Source organism: Platalea leucorodia (assembly GCF_965183815.1).
Source record: "Platalea leucorodia genome assembly, chromosome: 2".
Taxonomy (NCBI): Eukaryota; Metazoa; Chordata; class Aves; order Pelecaniformes; family Threskiornithidae; genus Platalea; species Platalea leucorodia.
In genome coordinates, this window is record NC_138824.1 from 93,123,331 (window position 1) to 93,147,015 (window position 23,685).

Consider the following 23,685-nt stretch of genomic DNA (forward strand, 5'->3'; position numbering starts at 1 on the left):
TGCATTTTATTTTTATCCAGAGATGACCACATTTTTGTCTGCAGCCAACTTAAAAGATACATCAGTTAATAGAGCCACTGGTGACTAAACTGTAAAACAGAATATTTTCTTTCATTTAATGAAGTGTCTTACATAAAAATAAGCATAAGCCTCATGATTAAGAACTTAATTTTACTAATATTTCCAAGTATTTTTCTCTAAGTGCAAGGTGTAATAAAGCTGAGTTTTCACCATAAGAATATGACTGTTTATTGTAACCATTCGTTATGTGTATGGTCTTAGTATGCAGATGAGGTCCCAAATCTCATTATTCTTCCTGAATCTTCCAACAAGTGGAACGTAATTAGTTATTTCCTTATACGAAAATTCTATAAGAATACGTGTTTGCTACTGTAGTAGCAAGAAATGATTAGTTTTGAGCCATGCTGCAAGAGTGTTTTCAAGCTCTTGTGTTGTGTGTCCCCTACCCCTGCACTCTTTGTTAGTGCTTTTAGGACTTCTTGGGCCATATCCAATTCTTCATCCTGCAGCAAACAAAATTACTCTGATGTTTTCTTCCCTGCTGTTCATTAAACGAGCATTGGCTGCTTCTCCTGGTTGCAAGGAGAAGGTTGCAATCACCCCTCTGTGATTTTTAACCTGTTTTCCCTACAGAATAAGTGAGGTGGCCCTGGTTGTCATTTCTGCCCTAGCCTGCATGGAAAGTGTTGTTAAACCTTGGTGTATGGTTAGTGTATGGATGGGGGGGGGAGTTGGGAAACAGCTGGGTTGTACATACAATTTGCATTTCCTATCAGAGGTCATTTAACTCTACTTCCTTGTAGCTGATAGAGGCACTGTTAAAGTTAGGGATAAGTACACACTCTGTTGTCTGCGGAGTCGGTGGTGAGTAGCCAGGTCAACTCCATGATAACTTAGTATTCACTTCAGCATCTATCTGAGAGTCAGTATTTTACTTTCTTTTCATAATTTTTTTTACCAGCACTACAATTTGACCTCTGAGGACATTAATCTGCTGGCAGCTCACTCAGGATGACTATTCATGTACTTATAATAGTGTCCCAGCAAGGAAAAGCACTGAACCTTAAAAATATTTTTGAAAAGGAAATAGATAGTAGTCCACATACACAAAGTAGCTGTGCGAGAACAGATTGTTAAGCTTGACATCAGTGTCCGTAATCAAAATCTCCTCCGCTGTATTTCAGGGCAAATCTGGTGGCTGCCCCTGACCTGGGTGCACTAGATACTCAGCTCTGGCCTGCTGGCAACATGAGAGCAGAGGCAGCATCCCCGTTGCTGTAGTTTGCACGTGCTGGTATCCCTGATGACGGTTTCTGCAGGGAGGGCGTGGGCCAGTAGTTTTAATACATAGGAATCGCATTTTTGGATTGAAACAGCAAGAGCTGTGGTGAATAATCAATTTTGTGACAACAGCTAGTACTAGATGGATGCTGAGCAGCAGGTATCATAACTCAAATGGGTTGCTGGGGCGAAGGCACGAAGCAAGACCCGTTGTGCTGAACATCCTGCATGTGCAATAGGAAGAGACAAGCCTGAGCCCAAAGAGTGGAAGCCCTACCCAGGTGAGACAGGCAATGGATCTCAGAGAGGAATGTAATAATCCAACAAATTAATCTAATGGCATTTTTTCTTTAAATCCTTTTGCCTTGATTTTCTTAGGAAGGGATTATTTAGATGGGAAACTGGCGGGAAAGGAGAGGAAGAGGAGGGACAAGCCTGAGTTAGAAAAGCAGGGAGACAGAAATTGTCACATCAGGTACTGGGGGATGTATTAAGAAATGGTGAAGTCAGGGACTGGAAGGCACCAGAGCAGTTATGTACCTGAATGGCCCTTGAAGGTGTTTTCTTCTAACACAGTGACCTTTACAGACTGTCTCTCAGTTTGCAAATGGTCCGGAAATGGTTATTAATTGGCTTGCAACTTTTTCTTGAGTAGAGTCTTCATTGAGTAGAGTATAATTATAGCAGATTTTAAAAACAGACAAGGAAGTTTTACCAGAAACATTTGTTTCTGTCTATCATCAGAATTTCCTTTTTTTTTTTTTTTAAGCACCTTCATTTTTAGTGGAAATACTAGGCAGCATCATTGGTGACTACACCTTTGGTGATGGTATTGTGTTTAACTTTTCTCTGTCAATGGGCATAATTTTTTATTTTTTCCAAAGGGGAGGTAAGGACATGAAAGAGTTGACTTCTTCCAAAGATACAGCTCATGGCATCTTCATTTCTTATTAGCTCCAGCAGAGGTCGATCCTGTGCAAAAGGTAACACAAGTTGGTTTTGTAGGTGTGGTCAAGATCACCAGATGTGAGAACAGAGAATTCATCTGTGTTGCTGGCTTACATGCATCTCCATGGTGCATCCTATCTTTTCTTATTGCTTTGCTCCTGCCTGTGAAGAGCTGCCACTGAAGCTCAGAGGAAGATTTATGTTTGGTTTAGTCACCTGCCTGCCTGATGAGAGCCCAGAGGCTGAGGCAGGAGAAGATTCAAAGCCAACCACTCCCATTGCTTGGCAGGCTGTAAAGCAAGAACATTTTGAATGTGATCCCTTGCCTATTTTGGGAAAGTTATAAAATTTTCAGAGGTAGGCCAGTTATTTTTAAGCCTCTCTGGACATGCTTTTAATGCAGGATTTGTTCTGGATGCTGTCAAGGTCGACCGTTTTCTTCGTGAAAAAGTTTCCCTCCTTTGGGGAAATGTCTGGTAGATCTAATTAGCTGTGTGCCTTAGTCCTCTCTCATTTCCTCACAGCCTGCTAAACCTATTGCTAGACGTTTCAGCTTCAGCCAAGATGGATTGCCTTAGTTCTTGTCTGCCTTCCCCTGGCTTCATCTATTATTTTATGTACAGACTTTCTCTAGCCTGCTTGAGGAGAAGATTGCAGTAGAGCTGTGCAGAGACAGCATACCTCTACCAAAATTCAGGGAGGCTGGTGTTTGGAAAAGGAAGTATTGGAATCGAGGAGCTGAAAATATCAGCAACATGGGTATTTTCCTTGCATCTGACTCTTTGCTGCCGCTTTGGATCTTTTTTCCAGTTGCACACATTTTACATTAATTTATCAAGGTTGCAAATATGAAATGAAATAGAAAAATGATACCTACAATGAGATCCTGATTAATGAAGCTGCCTTCCTGCATCTCAGTTCTGTGGATAAAGAACTGGTCCAGGGAAATGCTGAGCTCTTCCTGCTGCTTTTGGAAACAGTAGGGATTGCTGTGTGCTCCGTATCAATCAGGATTGGGTTGCAAGTTTCATTTTGCCAGAGCTTAGGAATCAAAGTAGCTGACATCTGTAATGAACAGGAGGACATGAATTATGTAGACAAATAAACTAGCAATTACTGCTGCACATTTATCTTCACCTCTGTAAATGATAAACTTTAAATATTCCATATGGAAGCCCTGCATATAAATTAGTTCCTCTGCGTTTGGGCCTCTTGAATCTCTGTGGATGCAAGATGTAGTAGCTTTCATGTCTCCTATCTCAATTTAAGGCAGCAGCTTCCTTTATACCATGGTGCCAATGCTCTGTGAGATCTGGGGTATGAAGACAACAGACTCAATTAGGATGTAGCATGCATTCAGTTTAAGGAGTATGTAGTGTTTTCCTGCCTAATTCTGACAGAATTAAAGATAGCGCACTTTCAAAAGTTATTCTCTGAATCCTCTCCTCTTATTTACATAGTTCGTTGCTGTTACCCAGAAGGAGGGGGTTGGTAGTTTAATCTTTGTCCCGTCACTATTAAAAGAAGTAATTCTTAGACATTTTTCTGTTGCCCTTTATTGAGAAACTGTGTGTGTTTAGCATTAGTTCTGATTTCCGCAACGCCTGGCGTTATCAGAATATCACTCTCCCTGCCTCCTATAAAGCTGCACCACATACCCTTGTATTAATGCTGTTGGCCGTATCTTTGTCTGTGTGTCTCTTAAAAGCAGATGGTTTATTGGACAAGTGAAGTTAGACCGAACATTCAGTTCAGTCGTATTTCTGCCTGCCTGTAGCCTGTTAACTTTTTCACCACAACCAATCAGCTCCAGAACTGGGGGCAATACCGCAGATAACATTGGAAACATCTGTACTAATGCTGAAGGAAGGCAAAAGAGCTAGAAACCCTGCCTTTGACTGAAATCAGTGACTGGTGGGATGTGTCTGTGATACCGTGCTTGGGAAGAGGCAGGACAAGGCAAGGAGAGATGCTTTGGTGATCCATGTGCAGTCTTGCTGTCCTGCTGACAATCCCCATCATTCAGATGCGAGAGTAAATGTGTGATACACAGAGTAAATGTGAGATACACAGAGATATTAGCTGGGAAGGAGCAGGGGAGCATAACGGTTCTTGGGAGGCCAGTGAGGTTTGAGCATGATGCATGTGGCCAGAGCAAGGGGTAGAGCTGGTTGGTTTTTTTTTTCCCAGATTTTTTTTTTTTTTTAAGCCAGAACATGCCAATTCATCTAGACTAAAACACTCCACAGGAACATCTTGATTTCAGTGGAGTTTTCTTAGAAAATGACCAGCTGGCCTACCTGCTTCATTTCCTGCCATCTCGTCGGTCGAGGGTTTCTGGGGTGTGTTTGCTGAGCCTGAGTTCAGACGCAATGAAATGTGAGACCTGCTAGCACTCAACAATGGGATTTCTCGTTGTGTGTAGTCTTTACAATCCTTGCCCTTCTTGGATATCTCCTACGTTGTATTTTTTTAACCTTTAAAATGTTTGACCTAAATGAAGGACAGGCCTAATAGTGTTTTATTGAATGCTACATCTCGGGTTTCCTGGCTGAAGAAACATGAGTCTAAGGGCTTCCACTGCAGTGAATTTTTGTAAGGAAGACTTGATCTACCTTTGATGAAATCCAGGATGAAATAGCTTTCTAATAATGTTGAAGGGTGGAGAACAGAAAAGAACCAGAAGTTGCAGTGTGAGGGTTTTTTTTCCTTTTCTGGTCCCAAAAAGAAATAGTGATTCAAGGTTGCTGGTCTTGAAAGGTCAGTGCAGCAACGTGGATATGAAACCTCTCCGAGTTTCTGGGGCTTGTTATGGCAGTAGGAAGTGGCCCTGAGCACGAATAAGCTAGGCCTGCCCTGGCTGCTGGCACGAATCTCTCTCTCTAATGATGTTGTCTGTTTGGGGATGGATGCATGCTTTGACTGTTTTATCCAGGTGTGGGCTATTACTGCTTAAACCATATATAAACCATATATAAACCATGTATAAAGTTCAAGGAAAACTTCAGAGCTCTTTTCTGAATCAAAGCATTGGGTATGTTTGTGACAGTCCTTGAAACCTGATATTTTGGGGTTTTTTTCTTTTTTGCTTTCCTTTAACCACACCAGAGGACAGGACAGAACAAAAAGCTGGATAACCTCATCACGTAATAATCACAGCTTCTGTTTTTCCGTCCACACTGTGAGTTTTACATCCATAAGCACTGAGAGTGCATTTCACCTGCCTGGCTCTGGTTGTATGCAGTGCAGGTGGCTCTGCCTCGGGCTCCCTGTCATCTGTGGGACCCAGCGCTGTGATGAAGTGGGTGGTCGGAGATCTGCTTTAGGAGGGCAGAGTCTCCACATCGGGGTCCCAGCAATGACAGCAAGTGAGTGAAGCTCCCCAACGCAGCTGCAAGCCCAGGCAGTGCCAGCCCAGCCCTGGAAGTTGTTCCATGGGCTTCATTAATCCTGCCCCAAGGGCAGCAGTGTGCCCATAGGACCCCCCTCAATGGCTGGTAAATATTGAAAATGGCTGAGCTATTTAGGCAGCCCTTCCCTGTGCATCCTTCCTCCGATCAGCTGTCTCTGTGCATAGTCAGACTCTGAGCTAGAAACCATAAAAAAACCCCACCAACAATCCATGAAGCCAGAGGTGCTTGAGGGAGGTGGCAAAAGGCAGGGCTGCCTTCATCGCATGGTGCTTGTCACAGCTGGTGGTGTGTAAAATGGGGCTGAGGCTCAGAGAGGCTGCTCTGACCCTTCTGCCCCTCAGGGGCTGTGGGGGGAATGGGGTCCCAGCCCTCCAAAGAGCAGCTACCAATGGTTCTCCCACAGCTCCTTACGTTTGGGCAGGATCTGTCCTGTAGTCGCTTTTTAGAAGCATACCTTATTTTTTTTTGCCTTTGCTAATGCTTGTTTCTCTGTACCACTCCAGATGTCTCATTTGGGGCATCGTAGGCTCTGCAGATGCCAGTTTGTTTCTTCTGCATCTGCTGAGGAGCTGGGGTGGGATCATGCCCCCCTTTTAGCACAAGCTGTAGTTGTCATGCCATTGCCAGGACAAATCTTAATTCTTGGAGGGGCCCTGCGAAGGCCAGGTTTTGCTGTAGAAGTCCACTGGTGGAGCAGGACTGCTGCTCTCTTGCTCCGTGTGTGCCAGCTGTTGCAGGTGTTTATAAATAAAGCTGCTCTGGCTGGTGAATCTTGGCTCAGGGGAGCTCTAAAACTCGAAAGGCTTGTGGTTGCTCTCTTCTGCCTGCCAGGATATCTGAAATATTTTGTACATCTCCAGGAAAAGATGTATTGATCATATCCATGTATCTATCTGCCACTGTTTGTCTTCATGATTTCCTAATCATTTTCCATTCTGCCACTGACCTACATGATCATGGTCTGAAGGCAAACGTTACAGTGGGAAGGGAGTGGGGAAGACTCGGGAGAGACTGTGCATTGCGGGAGGTACTCTGAGTTTCCTTTTAGACCTTTCAGATGCGAATGGACCCGCACCACCTATTGGGCCTGACTCACAGGTCACGCTGGACACAGAATTAGGCTGGTGTGGTGGTTGCAAGTCAAATGAAGGAGTAGCTTTGTTAATCAGGTATAACCATACAGGGCCTGTTGGGGTGAGAGGTAGAGTAGGAGAAGATGTGTGTAGTGATGGTGAGTGACAGGAGCAGTGTGTATTCCTGCTGCCTTGTTTTCAGGCCAGTGCTATCCTGGTCTTCTGTCTGCCCTTGTCCCTCTTGCTTTTAAAGAAAACAAACCTAAAACCCAAACCAAACAAGAGGCCAGTACATTGATTGTTCCTTTGATTGTGTGATGGAGCAGAGAGATAGGGATAAAAAATGTATCTGGAAAATAAGAAAACAAGGTTTGCCTTTGTGTAGAGGTGGGCATTAGTCATACCAGTGCTCGTGCTCTGTTAAATAAAGGTCATGAAAAGGTTTGCAGAGAAGTCTTCTGGTTTTTCCTCTTCACGAGCAAAATTCCAGCCGGCACTGCTGCAACCCAGGGCGCATCTGCAGCGTGTCTTTGTGGAGACGTCCCATCCCCTCTGCACAGTGCCAGGCTTGCTGGGGGTTTAGACCTCCCCACAAACTGCAGGATTTCCTTAGACCCGTGTAAATCAGACCTCTATTAAGAAACAGAAGGGGAATGAGCCACCGAGATGCTTTGCTCCTTTCTTCCCAAAGTCTGTGTGTACCATAAATTGGATAGGTCCCCCTGAGACAGGGGGAAACCAAGCTCTTAAAATGCATAGTAAAGGGTTAGTAATTGTTTCAAATAGCTGACTAAAAATGCTTTTTATTACAAGGCTTGAGTTCCCTTTCAAATGTGAAGCTGCTTGTTTGTTTTGGCAGCGAAGGCTGCTTTTACGTCTCCCTGGGGACAGTGGTAAAACTTTCAGCAGCTCAGACACAGAAACCAGCCCTTTGTCGAACCAGAAGCGAGAAACCAAAAGTTGTTCTGCAGATTTCCGAGTCCCTCACAAAGTCTCTTTCGGACTTTGCTGATTAATCTGCACCCTCTGGAAAAGCTTTTGTTAGGGAGAAGAGGGAGAGAGGTGAAGACAGTGTTGTGTGTGGATGGGACCAGACTCAGCAGAGGTGTTTGATGCCTGTAGGTGGGTAAGGTACTTGGTGATTTTTTTGGACATTCTGCTGTTAGTTGATGGGGTACAAGAGCAAGGAATCAGCACTTTTCACACAGTTGCACTGAAAGATGAACAGGACCTGGATTTATTCCTATCGCCACCCTGGGCAGGAGAGCAGAAATCTCTGCTAATCCTGTCCCGAAGGTGCGACAGAAATGCTGACACGTGCCACAGCTGGTCAGGGGGAGCAGGGAAGGCTTAGGGAGACAGAGGGATGGGATGGGTTTCCCTGGCAGTGCTGCACTCTGGTGTGCTCTGAGTGGGAGCGAGATGGGGACATGTCTTCCCTACAGCTCTGGGAGGTGTCAGGGAAGGAAGGGGATGAGCTAGGAAGTGTCAGAATTGCCAGGTGAGATTATTTTCTCTCTGGTATAGACAGGTATATAACGTGTCTCTGAGGACATGTTAATTTGCTTTTGTCTGTCTGGTCTCCTCTGTTTTTTCTCTCTCTTTGTGGTTTCTTTTCTTCCCCTGCATCCCTCCCCCTGTGTCTTTCTTCAGAGCATCTATTTTGTACCCTCCCTCCTCCTGGTGTTTTCCTTAGGTGGCTCTGATTATTCAGCAGCTCTGCTGAACACAGTTCCGTCTCTGGAGAGGGAGAAATGCTGCACCAGAACAGCGCTTGCTGCCACTGCCGCAGACAGGTCGGGCAGAGGACGGGCTCCTTTGCCTGCTAGTGCTGAGCAGGAGGACGATGGAAAGGGTACAGTGGGAAGGCAGTGACAGGGGTGCACCCTGCATGGTCCTTTATGAGCCAGCCTAAGTAAAAAAGCCAAAAAGCTGCTTTCCTTTTCTCCTTCAGGAAAGCTTTTCCTGAATTAATTCACATCAGCCTGTATGAAAAGTACCTGAAAGATATTACAGTGTAGCTCAGCTGGGATTTTTTAGGGGCAACATAACTGTGAACAAGCATCCCCTCCCCACCAGGGCAACCCTGGTGTAATAGTGTTGAATTTCAAGATTTCACAGCAGTATAAAGATGTTCACAAGAGAAAACTTGGAAAGCGAACAAAAGAATACTGTCAGGACATTTCTTCTGCTCCTGCCCCTTAGCAGTGGCCTGGAGGAACTAGTAAGAAGTTTTGGGGGAATTCAGGAAGCGTTTGCAGAGCTGGCACTCAGGACTGGCCCTTGGTGTCCCGCCTTTGGCTGCGCTGCAGGAATGAGATACCTGTGTACGGTCTTGAAGCAGGCATGTCAGCATCAGGTGATGATCAGCAGATGGTGCAGGCTTCATCACTGTTGTGGCCCCTGCTCGATGTTGGTGTGCGGCACACCATGGGCTTCCCCTACATCCCTGCTGGTGCTGGGAGCCTGCGTGCCCCAGCTGCCCTGCGGCATGGTGGCCTCTGCTTGCACATCTCAGGCAAGAGGCTGGGTGCTCCCAGGGCCCACTGGTGTCCTCCCACCCCGTGTCAGGGCGGGAAGCTTCCATGCAGCCAGGGGCTCGCTTGCTGTATAGCCTGGGGAGTGGGAGAAGGCTCACTTGCCAGAGTAATGCACTGCAAGGGGTGCTTGTTTTCCTGAAACTTTGGCATTAAGAAGGGCAGGACGTCAAGCAGCAGGTTTTTGTGGTGCAGGCAGTTTTTGTGGTTCAGGCAGTTTTTGTGGCAAAACTCACAAGGTGTGAGGTGGCGGCAGTTGTTGTTGGCTTTTGGTAAGAGTGATGGAGTTGGCCACCTCTCAGCCTGCTGTAGGAGCAGAGAGCCTGTTCCTGCAGGCGGTACACTCCATCCTCCCTTGGCAATCATCAGCTTTGTGGTGATTAGTCCTAGATGTTTGTCCTCCAGTGGCAGTCTTAATGTAACATCTCCAGATGCTGGAAATTAATTTTCTCTGTCCATCCCTCTGGAGTTAGTAAAAGTCTTGAGGCTTCCTTCTGCCAAGGCAACAGCACCAATGAATCTCTTCAGGATCACTGTGTATTGAATTTGGATGCCTTCCCTGGTAGCTCCTGATGGCTTTTTCCTCTTGCTTTGCAGATCACAGGTGTTATCCTTCTCGCAGTTGGCGTCTGGGGCAAGCTCACCCTTGGCACGTACATCTCTCTCATTGCTGAGAACTCCACCAATGCCCCCTATGTGCTCATCGGGACGGGTACCACAATCATTGTCTTTGGGCTTTTTGGCTGCTTTGCCACTTGTCGTGGCAGCCCATGGATGCTGAAACTGGTAAGCATGCCAAAGTGCCTTAAGCAAGAAGGGAAGAGGTTTTGTTGATGTATTGGGATTCCCTCCCACCCCCTGCCAAGCTTCACCAGATGTTAACGTGGTTTTTTAGGCGCATAAGCTAGATTTTCTTGATCTTAATGTTCAACACGTGTGTCTTTTGGACAAAGAAGGGGAAAAAAATCTTTGCCAAAACCAGTTGTTGATTGAGTATGAATGAATTTTGCTACCGCACAGTGTACAGGCCCATGTGTGGTTGGGAGCAGGGTGAAATGCTGCTGATTAATTATTCTGTGAGTAATTCTACAATTGTTCTGTTTTTCTGTGAGCCAGATAGATAGGTGTATTTACAATCTTAAAAATGTCCAAAGCATCATAAATGTGAAATTCATTTGACATATATTTTAAAGGGGTCATTTTAATACTCTGATGTGAAATCTATGGAAAAAATAGTTGGTACCTTCTAAAAGCATACCAGCCTTTCTTTTTCTCCTAACATTCACTAGAATAAAAGAAGTCAACCCCAGAAAACAAAGCTCTGTATGGTATGTTTGTCCTCATCTCAAAAGCAGCATGGACTCGAGGTACACTAAGCAGAGGTACAGCAGCTGTCTCTCAGTCCAGTTTAGCCTCTTTCCCTATAAGTTTCTCTGTTCTGAGTTTTCCAGCCCGCCTTAAAATGCAAAGCCTATATGATAAACTGTGTTTTTAAGAATATTGAGGAGCAAAATCCTACATGTGTAATGATTTGAAGGGTGGAAATAGCACTTGTGATGCACTGAGACAGTGGAAAAGGGCTTGGCAGTGCAATGCATCTCCTGCTACAATATTTTGGGGCGGATTTTCTAAGGAGATGGGACGATTCTTCTCCAGTTTGAACTGGATTTAAAAAAAGGACATCTTAAAGAGAGTTAATTTCCTCAATTGATGGCACAGTAGGGGAGAGGTGGCAGCTGCAGATCGGTCAGCAAGTATATGCTGGTGGCCAGTTGGCATGTACCTAACACTGTCATAGGCACACCGCTGCTGTCTCTTGCTGGTGATGTGCTGTCAGGGCGCGTGTAGAGACTTGTCGGAGTTACTGTAGTCCAGATGGGAGAGGGATAAAGGTGAAAGAAGATCTAAATCCACAGGAATTCAGACTCTGCTAGTTGCTCCATAAGTCATGTAACTTTTCTAAATGTATGCCACTTACAGTGGCATGCGCTGTTCCAAGCACATGGTTTTATTTTCATTGTACACCTAAGAAATATTTCAAAACTTTCTTTGTCTCCTGAACAGAATACAGGCAGTGATTTGGCAGCTGCATTGACTGTAGAGAATGATTTTTCTACTTCTCCCTTCACTGTTGTCCTCCGTTCCCCAACAATCTTCCATTAAAAATAAATTTCCCTCTTTCCACTAAAACCTGCTAGAACTGAATTTAATTTAAAATGTTTCCTTTTTTAATTAACTGTGATTTAGCACATGGAGAAAAAAGGTAATTTTCCCTCCAGAAGATTAAGCCCCAATTTCAAATTTTACCATCCCACTTTGCATTTTTTTCTTTACCTTCTTTATTTCTGCTTAGATGTATTTTTAATAGTTTGTGAATGTCTACACTGAAAGCACTGGTTTCAAGGTTTATTTTGCTCCAGATCCAAATGCTGCTGCTAAAGCCAAACATGGGCCTTGGCCTAGCAAAGTGTTTGAAGCATCCGTCTAGTATTACTGTGAGAATATGTCCATCGAAGTCAGTGGTTCAGTTCATTCATTGGAGAAACTTCAGGAATCAGGCAGCAAATCCCAGTCTAGCAGTGAGATGGATAAACAGGAACCAAAACACCCGGAGAAGCCTATTTACTTTAGCAGAGTGCCATGCAAACAAAAAGGGTCTGTTTGTATTCCTTATTGCAAGATCAAAACCTGAGTGACCTGGATCCATCTCTAGCATGTGAGTGTGTGAGTGTGTTTTAATTTATATGAGAACAGTAAGAAATGTGGGAAGAGAAATGTTGGAAAAGCCAGTAATTAGACAATACATATCATTTGTGAGTTGTATAGACACATATTCAGGCAATAACCTATGTATCGCCTCCAAAAAACCTTTGGTTTATTAATGTCTTTAAAGGGTGTCTAGAGCGGAAAGTTAAATTTTATGTGGTAACTAGGCAGAATCTGTGCTGAGACAAAAGCCTGTCACGTTCTGACTTCTTTTGCCTCCTTCCTTTTCAGTATGCCATGTTCTTGTCCCTGGTGTTCCTGGCTGAGCTAGTGGCTGGCATTTCAGGGTTTGTGTTTCGCCACGAGGTAGGTGGAAATGTGCTGAGTTCGCATATGGCAGCGCCTCCCGGGGCAGGAGCTGCTGAGAAGTTCTCTGGAGCGTGGAGAATATGTCGGTCGCTGAGCTCGGCGGCTCCATGTGCATCTCCAGGGATGCGGCTGATGTGCAACAATAACATGTACAGCTCTTAAAAACTGATGCGATTCCAAATGAAGGGATTTAGCCAAAGCTCTTGGCCTCAGCTGCCTGATAATTTACACTGGAGTTATCGGGTTTTGTGTGTCCATCATGTAAGATCTTCTTTACTCTTTTACATATGCTGAGGGCTGCAAAATAGATTAAATGGTTTTCTTAAACATAGCTTCTTCAGCCAGGCAAGTGCTTGTTTATATAAGGCAAAGAGCACTTCTGCATCAGACCAAACTCGATGTTTTGTAAATCTTTTTCTTTTGGGGGGGGGGAAGGGAGTGGGATGGGATTTTGTTTCTATCCTGAGAATAAAGAGAGATTAGAAATAGAGTGAGGTAGGAAACTGGGACAGGAAGAAGCTTTAAAAAATCATGATGGTCTAGATTTGTAGTAGCACTTCTGCTTTATCCACTGTAATCAGGTCTATCTCTGGCTTTAAGTCCATGGACCTACGTGCCATTAGTGCTGAACCAGAACAACTCTAGAGACCCTCCTTGTCTCTTCTCTTTGTATTAACTGGCTTTCTAGTCTCCTCTTTTGATATGAGATTTCCCTTGCTATAGGCTTTTCTGGTGTCTACCCTTGCAAGTGGTGGCTAGTTTTTAATTTGATCCTGAAATACCTGTCCATCTGCTGAGGATTGCCATTTCATCTTGCCTAACCTGTGGCAGCCTCAGCGGCAGGTTGCTGCTCACTTTTGGGAGCAGCAGTCTCTTGTGAAGGCCATGTGGGTTGCCCAAATCATCTGCTACCCAGCCCCTTTACCACCCAGTCAAAGTGCCTTTCCCGGTGATGTGCCTGACCTTCTCCAGCTGAGAGACCTCTTCTTCCTTACCCAAACACCTTTGGTGCTGGGGACGAGGGCTGCCACCTGGTCAGGGGATTCGTGTCTTCTTTTCATGTCACTGGTTTCTGTCACCAAGGAGTTTGCCCAAGCTTTGGCTCCCACTAGGCATCCATGAGCAGAGAGAAGCACGCAACCTTCAGACTTAGTGCTGGAACAAAGTGTTTGGGGAAAAAGCATCAAAGAGTATCTTTCTTATAGGTTAAGTCATTTTCTGTTTTTTTAAATGTAGCAGTTTGATGGGGTAGTTTTCTTTCTATGTCCAATAGACCCCACTTGAAAAATGGCATGAGTGACTCCTGACAGTTAAGAAGGAGATCTGCCAGCTCTGAAAAAACACTTAAAAACGAGTGGGAAGGGCTAGTTTGAGTGCCTTGTTAGGTTTGGAAATGCATTTGCTTCCCGCGAAAACTTCTTCAGATGTTACACTTTTCGTTGCTTATGTGGGCTGTTTTTTTCCTCGCCCTCATAGATCAAGGATACTTTCCTTAGGACATATACTGAAGCAATCCAGAATTACAACAAGAACGATGAGCGGAGCCATGCAGTGGATAACGTACAGGAAAGTGTAAGTCTAAAATTGGATATTAAAGATTAATAAATAAAGAGAGACAAAGCATACATTCAGATTTGATCACAGAACATAAAGTGTGGATGGCTCAAACTGCAAGCTCTATATTGCAAGCAAAATTAGAGGCTGGCAAAGATGACCTAAAGATCAGATGTCCAAGATGCCTAAGTTTTAATGAACAAGCTATGTAATAAAGACAGGGCCTGTCCCATTTGCTTGTTGTTGGTCCCAAATCTTGAATTACGTTTAGGAGCCAGTTTTATCCCTTGAGAACGAGGTGTTCTTAAGGGAATCTGTCAATAGGATTATGAAATTTGAGCTGGAGGACACAGGATTTTATAATCTAGTGTCCTGTATCACTCATAAACTGCAGCAGTTCTCTTCACAAATACAATGAGAGGCTGGCAAAGGAGACCTAGTGAGTTAAGGGAAGAAACAGGGTGTATTTTCTCCAGAGGAAAAGGAGGTGGACAAATGTGCTGCTGAGGTTGTCAGTGAAAGCTGTTCCCTGGCCATGCTGGAGAAATGGATTAGGTGCTCACTAGAAGAGCCATTCTCACCCACAGGGTGCAGTAGCAAGGCAATGGGAGGTTTCCTTGCCTTCCAGCAGGGCACAGGGCATGACCAAATGCCACAGCATGGCCAAACTAGTTGGAGATGCCAACCATAAGGGACCAAGTCCACCAACTACAACACAGAGCGATAAAATTCACATTTAAATTCCTACTGGAAACTGTACCATAGCAAGAAGCTATCCCTTCAGCTCACAATACATTCTATGAGCCAATTTGCTTTTCAGATGATTGTAACTTCCTGAAGAGCTGAAATTTTAGTGTAATTGTATCGATGACTTCTATATCTTCTTTAGAAATTACAGCTATAAAGTTGGACCCCTCAGCGTGTTTGAAACTGTGCCTTTAACTTGGCTTCTCCGGGTTGGCAGATTACTGTACTGCTCTAAACTGTGTATATTCTGCCATCAAATTGTTTGTTTGCCTAATGTTAACCTGTATTTTGAACTTCTGATTCCTTGGAGTTGGCTAAACTAAATAGTTTTGAGTAATTATTCAGTGTTTCTGTCAGAGCAAAATGTTCATTTCATTTCATGAACATATGGTCTCCTTCTATTCATGGCTCAGTGAATTTTCCTAGAAATTATTTTGGTGAGTTGGCGAGGCTTGCCTCACCTTAGCAATTTGTACTAGTTTGACCCTGTATGTGTTATATGCAATTGTATGTAATGCTTTGGGGTTTTTAAGGCCATTTTTTTTGACCACATTGTGAGGCTCTGTCTTGAATTTCCATGATCATCTTTAATCAAATAAATAAATAAGCAAAGGAAACAAACAAATAAAAAAAACCCCAACAGACCTTCAACTAAAAAAGATGGCTTTATGGCTGGACCTTTGTCAAATGTTACAAATAATAGCTCTGCTCATAAAGTACCTTTTTTTAGTAGGTTGTCTGCTCCCATCTTCTGTAAATGACATTCCTGATACTTTTGTGATAGATGGGGCGGGGGGTGGAATCTACTTTTCAAAACTGGAGACAACCTGTCTCTATGTTGATTATAAGCTTATTAAGTGGGCAGTGATGATTCTGTACTATTTTTAATTCTGGTTTGTTTGTTTGTTTTAAATCTGCCTCGTATTCCTCGTAGCTGAGCTGCTGTGGCATTCAGAGCTACACCAACTGGAGCACCAGCCCTTACTTCTTCAAACACGGCATCCCTACAAGCTGTTGCATGAACTCCAGTGACTGTAATACTCAGGATCTGCGCAACATGACCGTGGCTGCCACTAAAGTAAACCAGAAGGTACCAGTAACGTTGTGCCGGAGGCAGTTGTTACAAAACTATCCAGTACACCAGTGAAGCGTATGGCTGCTTACAATCGCATTTTGTTTCAAATGGTTGGTTGATAATGTGTGTATTGGGCTGGAGTGATGGTAAGGATGGGCTTTGCCCCCTGCTTGCTTTCAAATTCTTTAAGCTGGCCTTTCTCAAATGACCAGGTGCAGTGACGTTTCCGAGGAGGAGGGATTTTGTTCCCCTTCCTCGCAGCAGAGGTTGAGGTACGGCACTGCACGCAGAGGCAGTGCTGGCTGGGCACAGGACTGCAAGTGGCATGTGCGCTCGACTCCACTTGAGGGTTAGGTCGGTCTTCTCTACTTCTCTTCTTGGTCCTGCTGAATGGGGTGGGGTTTTGTTGAGGACAAAGACGTAGCTAGGTGGAGGGAAGGACAGGTTTTACTCTTGCTTATGTTCAAAGAGTAATTTCAGTGCCGGAGCCTAACTGTCATCGCAAACAGAGAAAACATGGGTGATGGACAAGTGTTGTGGTTGGCTGGTACATTTACAGTGACTCTTAAGAAGATCTTTGAACATGTGCTGCTGCAAGCGTAGTGTGGCCAAAGTGACCCCTCCCCTGGGCTCACCTAAAGGAGCAGGTTGGGAAAACAGAACAGGGTTGGGAAAGCAGGTTGGGAAAACAGGAAGAAAAGGAATAATTGGAGAATAAAAATACAGAAAACACAAAGGAAGGGAGGAATGAAGAGAAAAGAATGCAGCATATGTAGCAGACACTGCACTGCAGAAATACAACCCAAGTTATTGCTTTAAATGCTAGTGCATCATCAATTCTTTCTTTCTCACTTGAGATTTGCAAGAGAGGCAACAGACTGTCGGTAAAAGGGATATTGTGGCCAAATTGTAAGTTGCAGCATAGCTTAGTCAGACTTAAGGATTATTTTCTTTTCTGTTTTTGTTTTCAGAGTTGAATTTAAAAAAATAAATAGAAGTCCTGAGTAGATAACAGGGGAAATATGGAAATACCTTTCTGTCTTCTGTTTCTGTCTTTTTCACCTCAGTCACCTGTGAATAAGAAGGTTGGAGTGGTGGCTGAGCATGGCCTGAAACATCTTTGAAAACCAGTCAAGTGGACAACATTTTCTAGCATGTATTAAAAAAAAGGATACTAGAGGGTGATTTTCCACTAAGCCTTTCTTTTCTGTAATAGTTTAATGAGAGCCACTTGTTGCAGGCATATGTGGGACATCAGTGACATCCATCTGTTATGAAACTCACAGTGGCCACCAGCAAAGCAATCTTGCTGGGTTGCATGAGTATGAAGGATGAGCCGCTCCATTCAGTTGCACTTTGTGAACTTGTAGTAACTTTCCATTTTTGTAGAAGTGGAAAGAAGGTGAGAGGCAGGATGGGGTGGATCTAGGGGATTTGCAGTATGGCCAGCATTCCCGGCAAGCAGAGTGCCTCCTGGGCAGTCCATCCTGAGACCCTGCTTCTGCCCACGTTCCCAGCAGGAAAGCTTTCTGGTGTGACTGGTACTCCACCAGCAAGTCCCACCTTTCCAGTTTGGGATGACCATAAACTCTGAACCTTTCCTGGCTGTATAACTGAGTGGGTGCCATTTGCATTCCCAGCACCAGTCTGATGTTTCCCCAAAGTGCTGGGCTTGCTCTGCCTACACAGAGAAATCCCTGTCCATTTGCGAGTTCCTCTTAGCAAGGGATGCCTGCAAAATTGTAGGAAGCAGCTGAGGGATGAATGAGCTTGTGCTAGTCCAGGGCTAGTAACTCACTTCCAGCCATGCTTGCTCCTAAGTGTCTCTCCTGCAAATGCACAACTTGCCTGACAAAAGAGGAATTCTTCAGGAAGCAATTGACTTTTAGTTACTTGATTTGATTACCTAGGGGAAGTTCGAATGTCCTGTGACATCTGAAAAATTGTGTCCCATTTTCTGAGATAGCCGTTTGTAATCAAAGGATGTAAAAATTTCTGTTTAGCAGTTGTGAGATCTCCGAGTTGTCCCAAATGTTTGAGCAAGGTGGAATGTTTCTGAAAGGGGAGTGAGAACAAAAAGCAAGCAGGAGGAAATATTGTGTGTCCCTATGCTTTCACTTCAGATAGGAAGCAAACGTCATTGCCTCTGACCCCAGCCCCTTGCTTACCTTGGAAATAGACACTTTGCTCTCTGTGTGTTGGAGAAAAAGGAAAAAACGTATTGTCTGTGTTGTGGAAGACCCTTGCTACCGTTCCTATAGATAAGTATATTTGGACTACACCTTTTTGGTGGGTCTTGCAAAACTATCAGTAAGACAAGTTCTTGATGAGCTAATCAAATTACTAGCAGTTTGTGAGGACTGATGATGAATTATCCAAAGAGAATTAAACTAATTATATAATTGCAGGACTAAAAGACAACATTCCTGGATTTTCTTGCCAATTCTGCCACTAACTTGCTTAGTGACCTTGGGTAAATCATTTAGCTTCTCTCTCTGTTTCTTCATCTCAGATGGAACTAATACCTAACTTTAAAAGCTGTCATTAAGATTAGCTAATTAATGTTCACATAGTGCTTTTAATCTTCAGCGCTCATTACCAACGAATCTCAAGAACTATTTCTCTCTAAAATCTTAATAAAGGAACAGATGCATGGACTGAAGAATGATCGGATACTTGCTAAATTGTCACTTCTGTCTTCTGAATGAGCACCCAGATGTGCACACACAGTGCTTCCCATACTTCTGTACTGTACATGCAACTCTTGGGTGCTTCTTGCACTCTCGCTCTGTGCACAGTAAGGACTGAGCAATTAAGCCGTATTTATGCAATGCACTTCAGGAAACAGATGATTGTGATTTGGGAAAACACAGTCTTCAAATGAGGAGAGTGATCAAAACTATCTCCCTTTCATGTTTTTTAACGAGATCTTCTGTCTCCCTCAAATTACCATTGCTGTTAGATGTTGCATCTCTTGAAGGCTGTTGAACAGAGCAGATTTCAGAAGAGCTGGGAGAACATTAAGCCATGTCAGATGGAATAAAAGCACTGCTTGAGAAATCTAATCTCATTTCATAACATGTAAGACACACACAACTATAGTTACTTGATGTGTTAAATAAGCAAGCTTGAATCTGACATATTGTACACTGTTGTAAGACATAATTAGGGATTAATATGTACACTCAAACATTTCAGAACTGAATTACAGCTATGCTGGTCCTCAGCTACTATTAGGTTTACCACTTCATTACTCTCAGGATTAAATAAAATGTCTTCTGATATTATAAAAGAGGTTAAAGAAATGATACAATTTAGTTCATGAACGGCCTGTCTCTAATAGAGGACATCATCCTTTCCTTCTAGCTGTTGTTTTTTACAAGCATCTAATGCTCTGAAGTCATGTAAAGAGTTCCTAAAGTGTTTGCAGAAGTGAGGGGGGTGTGGATGGAGGTTGAACGCAGAGATAATTCTCTCTTAAGGGACAGGAGTCCAAACTGGAAAAGGGAACTCGGTGTTACTTCTGTTTTTTCCAACTTTTGATAAAGTGGATAAAGTTATAACATTAAATAAAATGCCTTGGGACTGGCTTTAGACTGAGAGTGGTGTTGGTCATTTGAGGAAGTATGGCAGAAGGGGCCAAGGGGTGGCTTTCGATTGTGTGGGCAGATAGGTTAGTAATGAAAGAAAATAGACGTTATCCTTTTTTTCTTCAAGTTTTACGTCACTTGTTTAGATGCATTTAGACACCACAAACTAGGAAAGCTAATTTCAAATGCTTTTTTGAGGGGTAGAGTAGGTGAGGGGAGAAACTTGGCAAAAATTATCATACTGAGGGGGACATCTCAAAAAAGCCTATCCAAGAGAAGGGCAGAAATGTGTATGAATCTTCTGGCCCGGGGGTGGGCTGTGAATTGAGGCACGAGGAAGCGAGTCAGCTGATGGAGTCAGGGTCTGAGCTAGAGAGAGAAAATGGGGTTTGGGGAGCAGGACAGGAAATTTTATGTCCGAGAGCAAATGAACCAAGAAACTTCATACAAAACCCTTGATAACTTTGTTATATGGTTTAGAGTTATATACTACTCAGTACCTTGCCTGGTGTCCTTTGACAGGCGAAGGCAAGCAGAAATGCCTCACTGGACACCTGAAGCATGCTTGTATTAAATATCTGGAGTATTAGGAGATCAGCATCATTTATTCATTTTTGACACGTGTATTGTATTATAACATTACCTTATATTGTTACTGGTTTGGTTTCAGGTCAAAGCTATATTAATGTTTTTTAAAACATTGCGAACTGTCTTTCTTTAATAAGACCTATAAAAATGAGTGCAACATCACATTTAGCTTTTAAAAGTACTGAAATACATTTGTTTCTAAAAAGAACTGGTTTTGCCACCACTTCCCATCATTCACTCAGAATTGCGGTTAAATAAAAAGGTGACATTGTTGGAAATGACAGCAAAAATATTGTCTAGCCCAAGTCCATTTTAAATGAGAAATTTGTGTGTATGCATTTGTGGCAGGGAAGGTTGATACAAGGAATTATGATGTTTGTTTTCCAGGGCTGTTATGACTTGGTGACCAGTTTTATGGAGACAAATATGGGGATCATAGCTGGAGTGGCTTTTGGGATTGCATTCTCACAGGTAAGTGCATAAACACTTCCTTTCCCCTCCTTTTTTTCCCCTCTCTCTTTTTCTCTACCCAGACTTCAAGGAAGGAAGGATTATGGAAAGGGACTGAACTCAGCATGCTCATTAGTCCTGAGGTCATCTGTTCATTGATTTTCTTTTTTTCAACTTAAATGAAGTTTCTCCTTGGGAATATCAGTTATGGTTGAGCTAATGACTAGCTCAAGGAAAACAACTTGTCCCTCCACTGGGTCAAATAGAGGTTAACCCAATAAAACATTGGCTTAAATGGAGCATAAACAGCTAAGAAGACAAATAGCTTATCCATTGTTTGGATAGGCTTCTATGTTCTAAGCACTCTTACTTTTTCTTAAAGGAGTCTCGAATTCAAATAAGAGTGTACCTTCAGGCCTCCCCATCCTGGACCTGGAGGGGGCACCTGGTTTTGGTGACCAAATTTTTTTTTTTCCTTTTAGCACTGAATAGAGATCTGCCAAAATCAGATTATTAAACCAACTCCTTGCCTGCACCATAAGGGATTTGGCATGGGAGGGACAAGAGGAGAGCTAAGAAGGTGTTTGCTGCTCCTTGGTATTCAAACTGCCTTTACCTAGACAGGAGTTGGGGAAACTAAAGGTCTGGTCAGAATCTTCTGATGAAGAAGGGGCAGGAAAACACCCGCATCTTTCAACAAGATGCTTCTTTATACTAGTCACTTCATGTGTGATGGCAGGGACTTTCCTGGAAACATGCAAAAATGAGAGAGAGGGAGACACGGGCAATGCAAAAGTGCTTGCAGAATGGTTCAGCAAAAACGCACAGCAACATGTATGATGCCTGAACCACTTCCACCTGAGAGGCACTCTGCCTTCTCTCTGCGGAGTGTACAATAGTACAACTGCAAATGTCATATTCTAAAATGATCATGCAACTTTCATTTGCTTCATTCACAAAATATTAAAAATCTGGGTCCTGAGGTGACACTGAAAATATGAATATATCTATCTGTTGAATGACTTATGTTTATCTAGTAGTTAGAAAAAATGAGGTGATAGGAAAAATTATTTGATGACTTCTTAAAACTCATGAATTCAGTTAGCCAGCTGTAGGTTTACGCTGTGCTGCACCGGAAACAAGTGATTTGCCAGTGCTGTTGCCAGTGATGGGCAAGTGAATTAATGGGAGGGCTGTGGCTGCCCTCTTGCCCCTGCTGCCCCATGTGGTCAGCTCGTTCTCGGCTGCACGGTGTTTTAGTCACATCTCTCTGGGCTTAATTTGCTCAGCAGTTACAATGGCCTCCAGGTTCTTCAGAGTAACTGCCCCCAAGCCGTGTGGAAAACGGCCACCGCCTCCTCTCGGTCAATGTGCGCACAACCCGAGGGAGCCGTAAAACTGTTTGGGCCCAGAGCAGCTGACTGCCCTGCCTTGGGCATATCTTGAAACCTGGTGCCTTCTAGCCTAGGTGTTAGATGTGAGAAGCCCATGATTTGGCCTGTCAGCCTGTTTCATGTGGGCGTAATTGTTGGTTCATCATACCACCAGCCGCCCAGAGCGTGTGCGTGGGTGTCAGGTCTTCAGGATCCAGAAGCGGTGAAACCACCAGTCTGAAGCTCTTCGTGCATGGAGCAGGAGGAGGTTTTCGGTTTTTTTCTTAATAGGCTATTCTAGTTCTTGTTGAATGGTCACGGTTGTCTTGATACTCTTCTCCAACCTTGATTATGACTTGATTACTGCTATAGGACTCTGAGCTCTTATTTCAGTTTGGTTTCTAGACAGCCAGAAGGCTATAAAGCATCTCTTAAAATGCTTCATATAAAACTATCCAAAAGAAAAATGGGATGAGTAGAATTTTACAGTTCATATGCTGGGGCAAATGCCTCAGTCAGGACCAATGCTACCTGAAAGCCTTTAATCGGTGTATCGTATGTATGATAGGCAAAGCATCATCATATCTTGCCCGAAAGTTGTTTACAGCTGGGAGGGAGACTGTAGGAAGAGTGCAGCTGGAACTGTTAGTATTTTGGCGCATGCCGGGATGTTTACTCTAGGTCATCAGTTGTTCGTGAGCTCGACACAGGAAGGCGGGCGAGCAGCGCGGGCAGCGTGGTCCCTGCAAGGGGAGCCCTTTGGCGCGAGGCGAGACTAGCGTGAGAGGCTGCAGGCAGCACGGGGGGGGAAGGCACTTTGCCGCTGCGGCTCCAAGTGAAAACCAAAGTATGTTTTGATGTGGCGTTGGCAGCTCGCGCTGCCTGGTGGCAGCGTGCGCCCTGCTGCCAGCTGGGGATGTCGCTCCCCTGCGTGAGCACAAGGCTCTGGCGCTCCGAGTGGATACTCAGCTGCTCCGGGTGTTTGCGAATGTGTAAAAAGGAGAAGAGAGGGGATGCAGGGGAGAAAAATGCATCTCTCCTGGGGTGTGAAGAATAGAAGGCGGCCAGTTATCATTTACTGCCTAATCTGTTTTGCCGGACCCAATTAGGGACTGTGTTTACAAATTGATTTCAGGTTAACCGTGGCTGGCAGTAATGCCAGGCAGTGCTCCAGCTGTAGGCGAGGTTTCGCTGTTCCTACTGAGAATAAGTTTAATCTAAATAAAAGACAAATTAGATCATGTTGCTCTTCTACAGTAAAGCATGCTCAAGGGCCTTTCCTTCACATGATTTGGTAGGTGTTGACTAGCATGGGGAATGTGCTGATTCCCAGAAATAGGGAAAGTTGATGTAACGGCATTGCACATCTTACAGGCCTGGCACAGACCTCCCAATCAGAGTCAGAGTTTTAAAAAAACTGCTGTGTTGCTGACATTGTCTGCACTGCTCCTTGGGTTTGAAATAATAATAATAAAATAAAATTTGATTGTTTTTGGAATCAGATGCCAATGCTGACTTCCAGCTGGAATAATTTCAGTTTAGCAGGTGCTCTTCAGAGCAGAAAAATGCTTGCTGTGTTGTGCCCAACAGAGAATAAAATTATGCAAGCAGCATAGATGATGAAGAGTTTTGCCTAGATAAAACTAGAGCACAGGCATTGGCTTAAGGGGCACAAGAGGCAGGGTTTGGCGAGGGCTTATAGATTGTGGTTGCAGTAGAGTCCCTGAGTAGGGGAGTCTCAGTGCAGCATTAAGGCCAAATTATTCCTTTTGTACTGAAGGACTGGAAGCCAGGTGCTCTCCATGTGCTCAAAAACAGTTCCCGAGCATGCACGGTTCCCATCATTTGAAGATATGTTCTCATGCGGCTACAGTCCCTCTCTACAGTGCAGCATCCACCTGTCCTCTTCACTGTTAAGGTTAATGTGAGTAGCTCTGCCTGACTGTGGATGCAGTTCTGG

At 43.9% G+C, this 23,685-nt stretch overlaps 1 protein-coding gene across 1 annotated transcript in view; it reads left to right on the forward strand.

The window, feature by feature from the left end:
• Positions 1-23,685, forward strand: part of TSPAN7 (tetraspanin 7) — a gene marked incomplete at its 5' end in the record, with an annotated part of 100,012 nt that overhangs the window by 70,619 nt on the left and 5,708 nt on the right. The window contains 5 exons of the mRNA XM_082337911.1: positions 9,871-10,059; positions 12,271-12,345; positions 13,825-13,920; positions 15,584-15,739; positions 20,290-20,373. Of these exons, the coding sequence (XP_082194037.1) occupies positions 9,871-10,059; positions 12,271-12,345; positions 13,825-13,920; positions 15,584-15,739; positions 20,290-20,373 (600 nt within the window). The remainder of the gene's footprint in view (positions 1-9,870; positions 10,060-12,270; positions 12,346-13,824; positions 13,921-15,583; positions 15,740-20,289; positions 20,374-23,685) is intronic.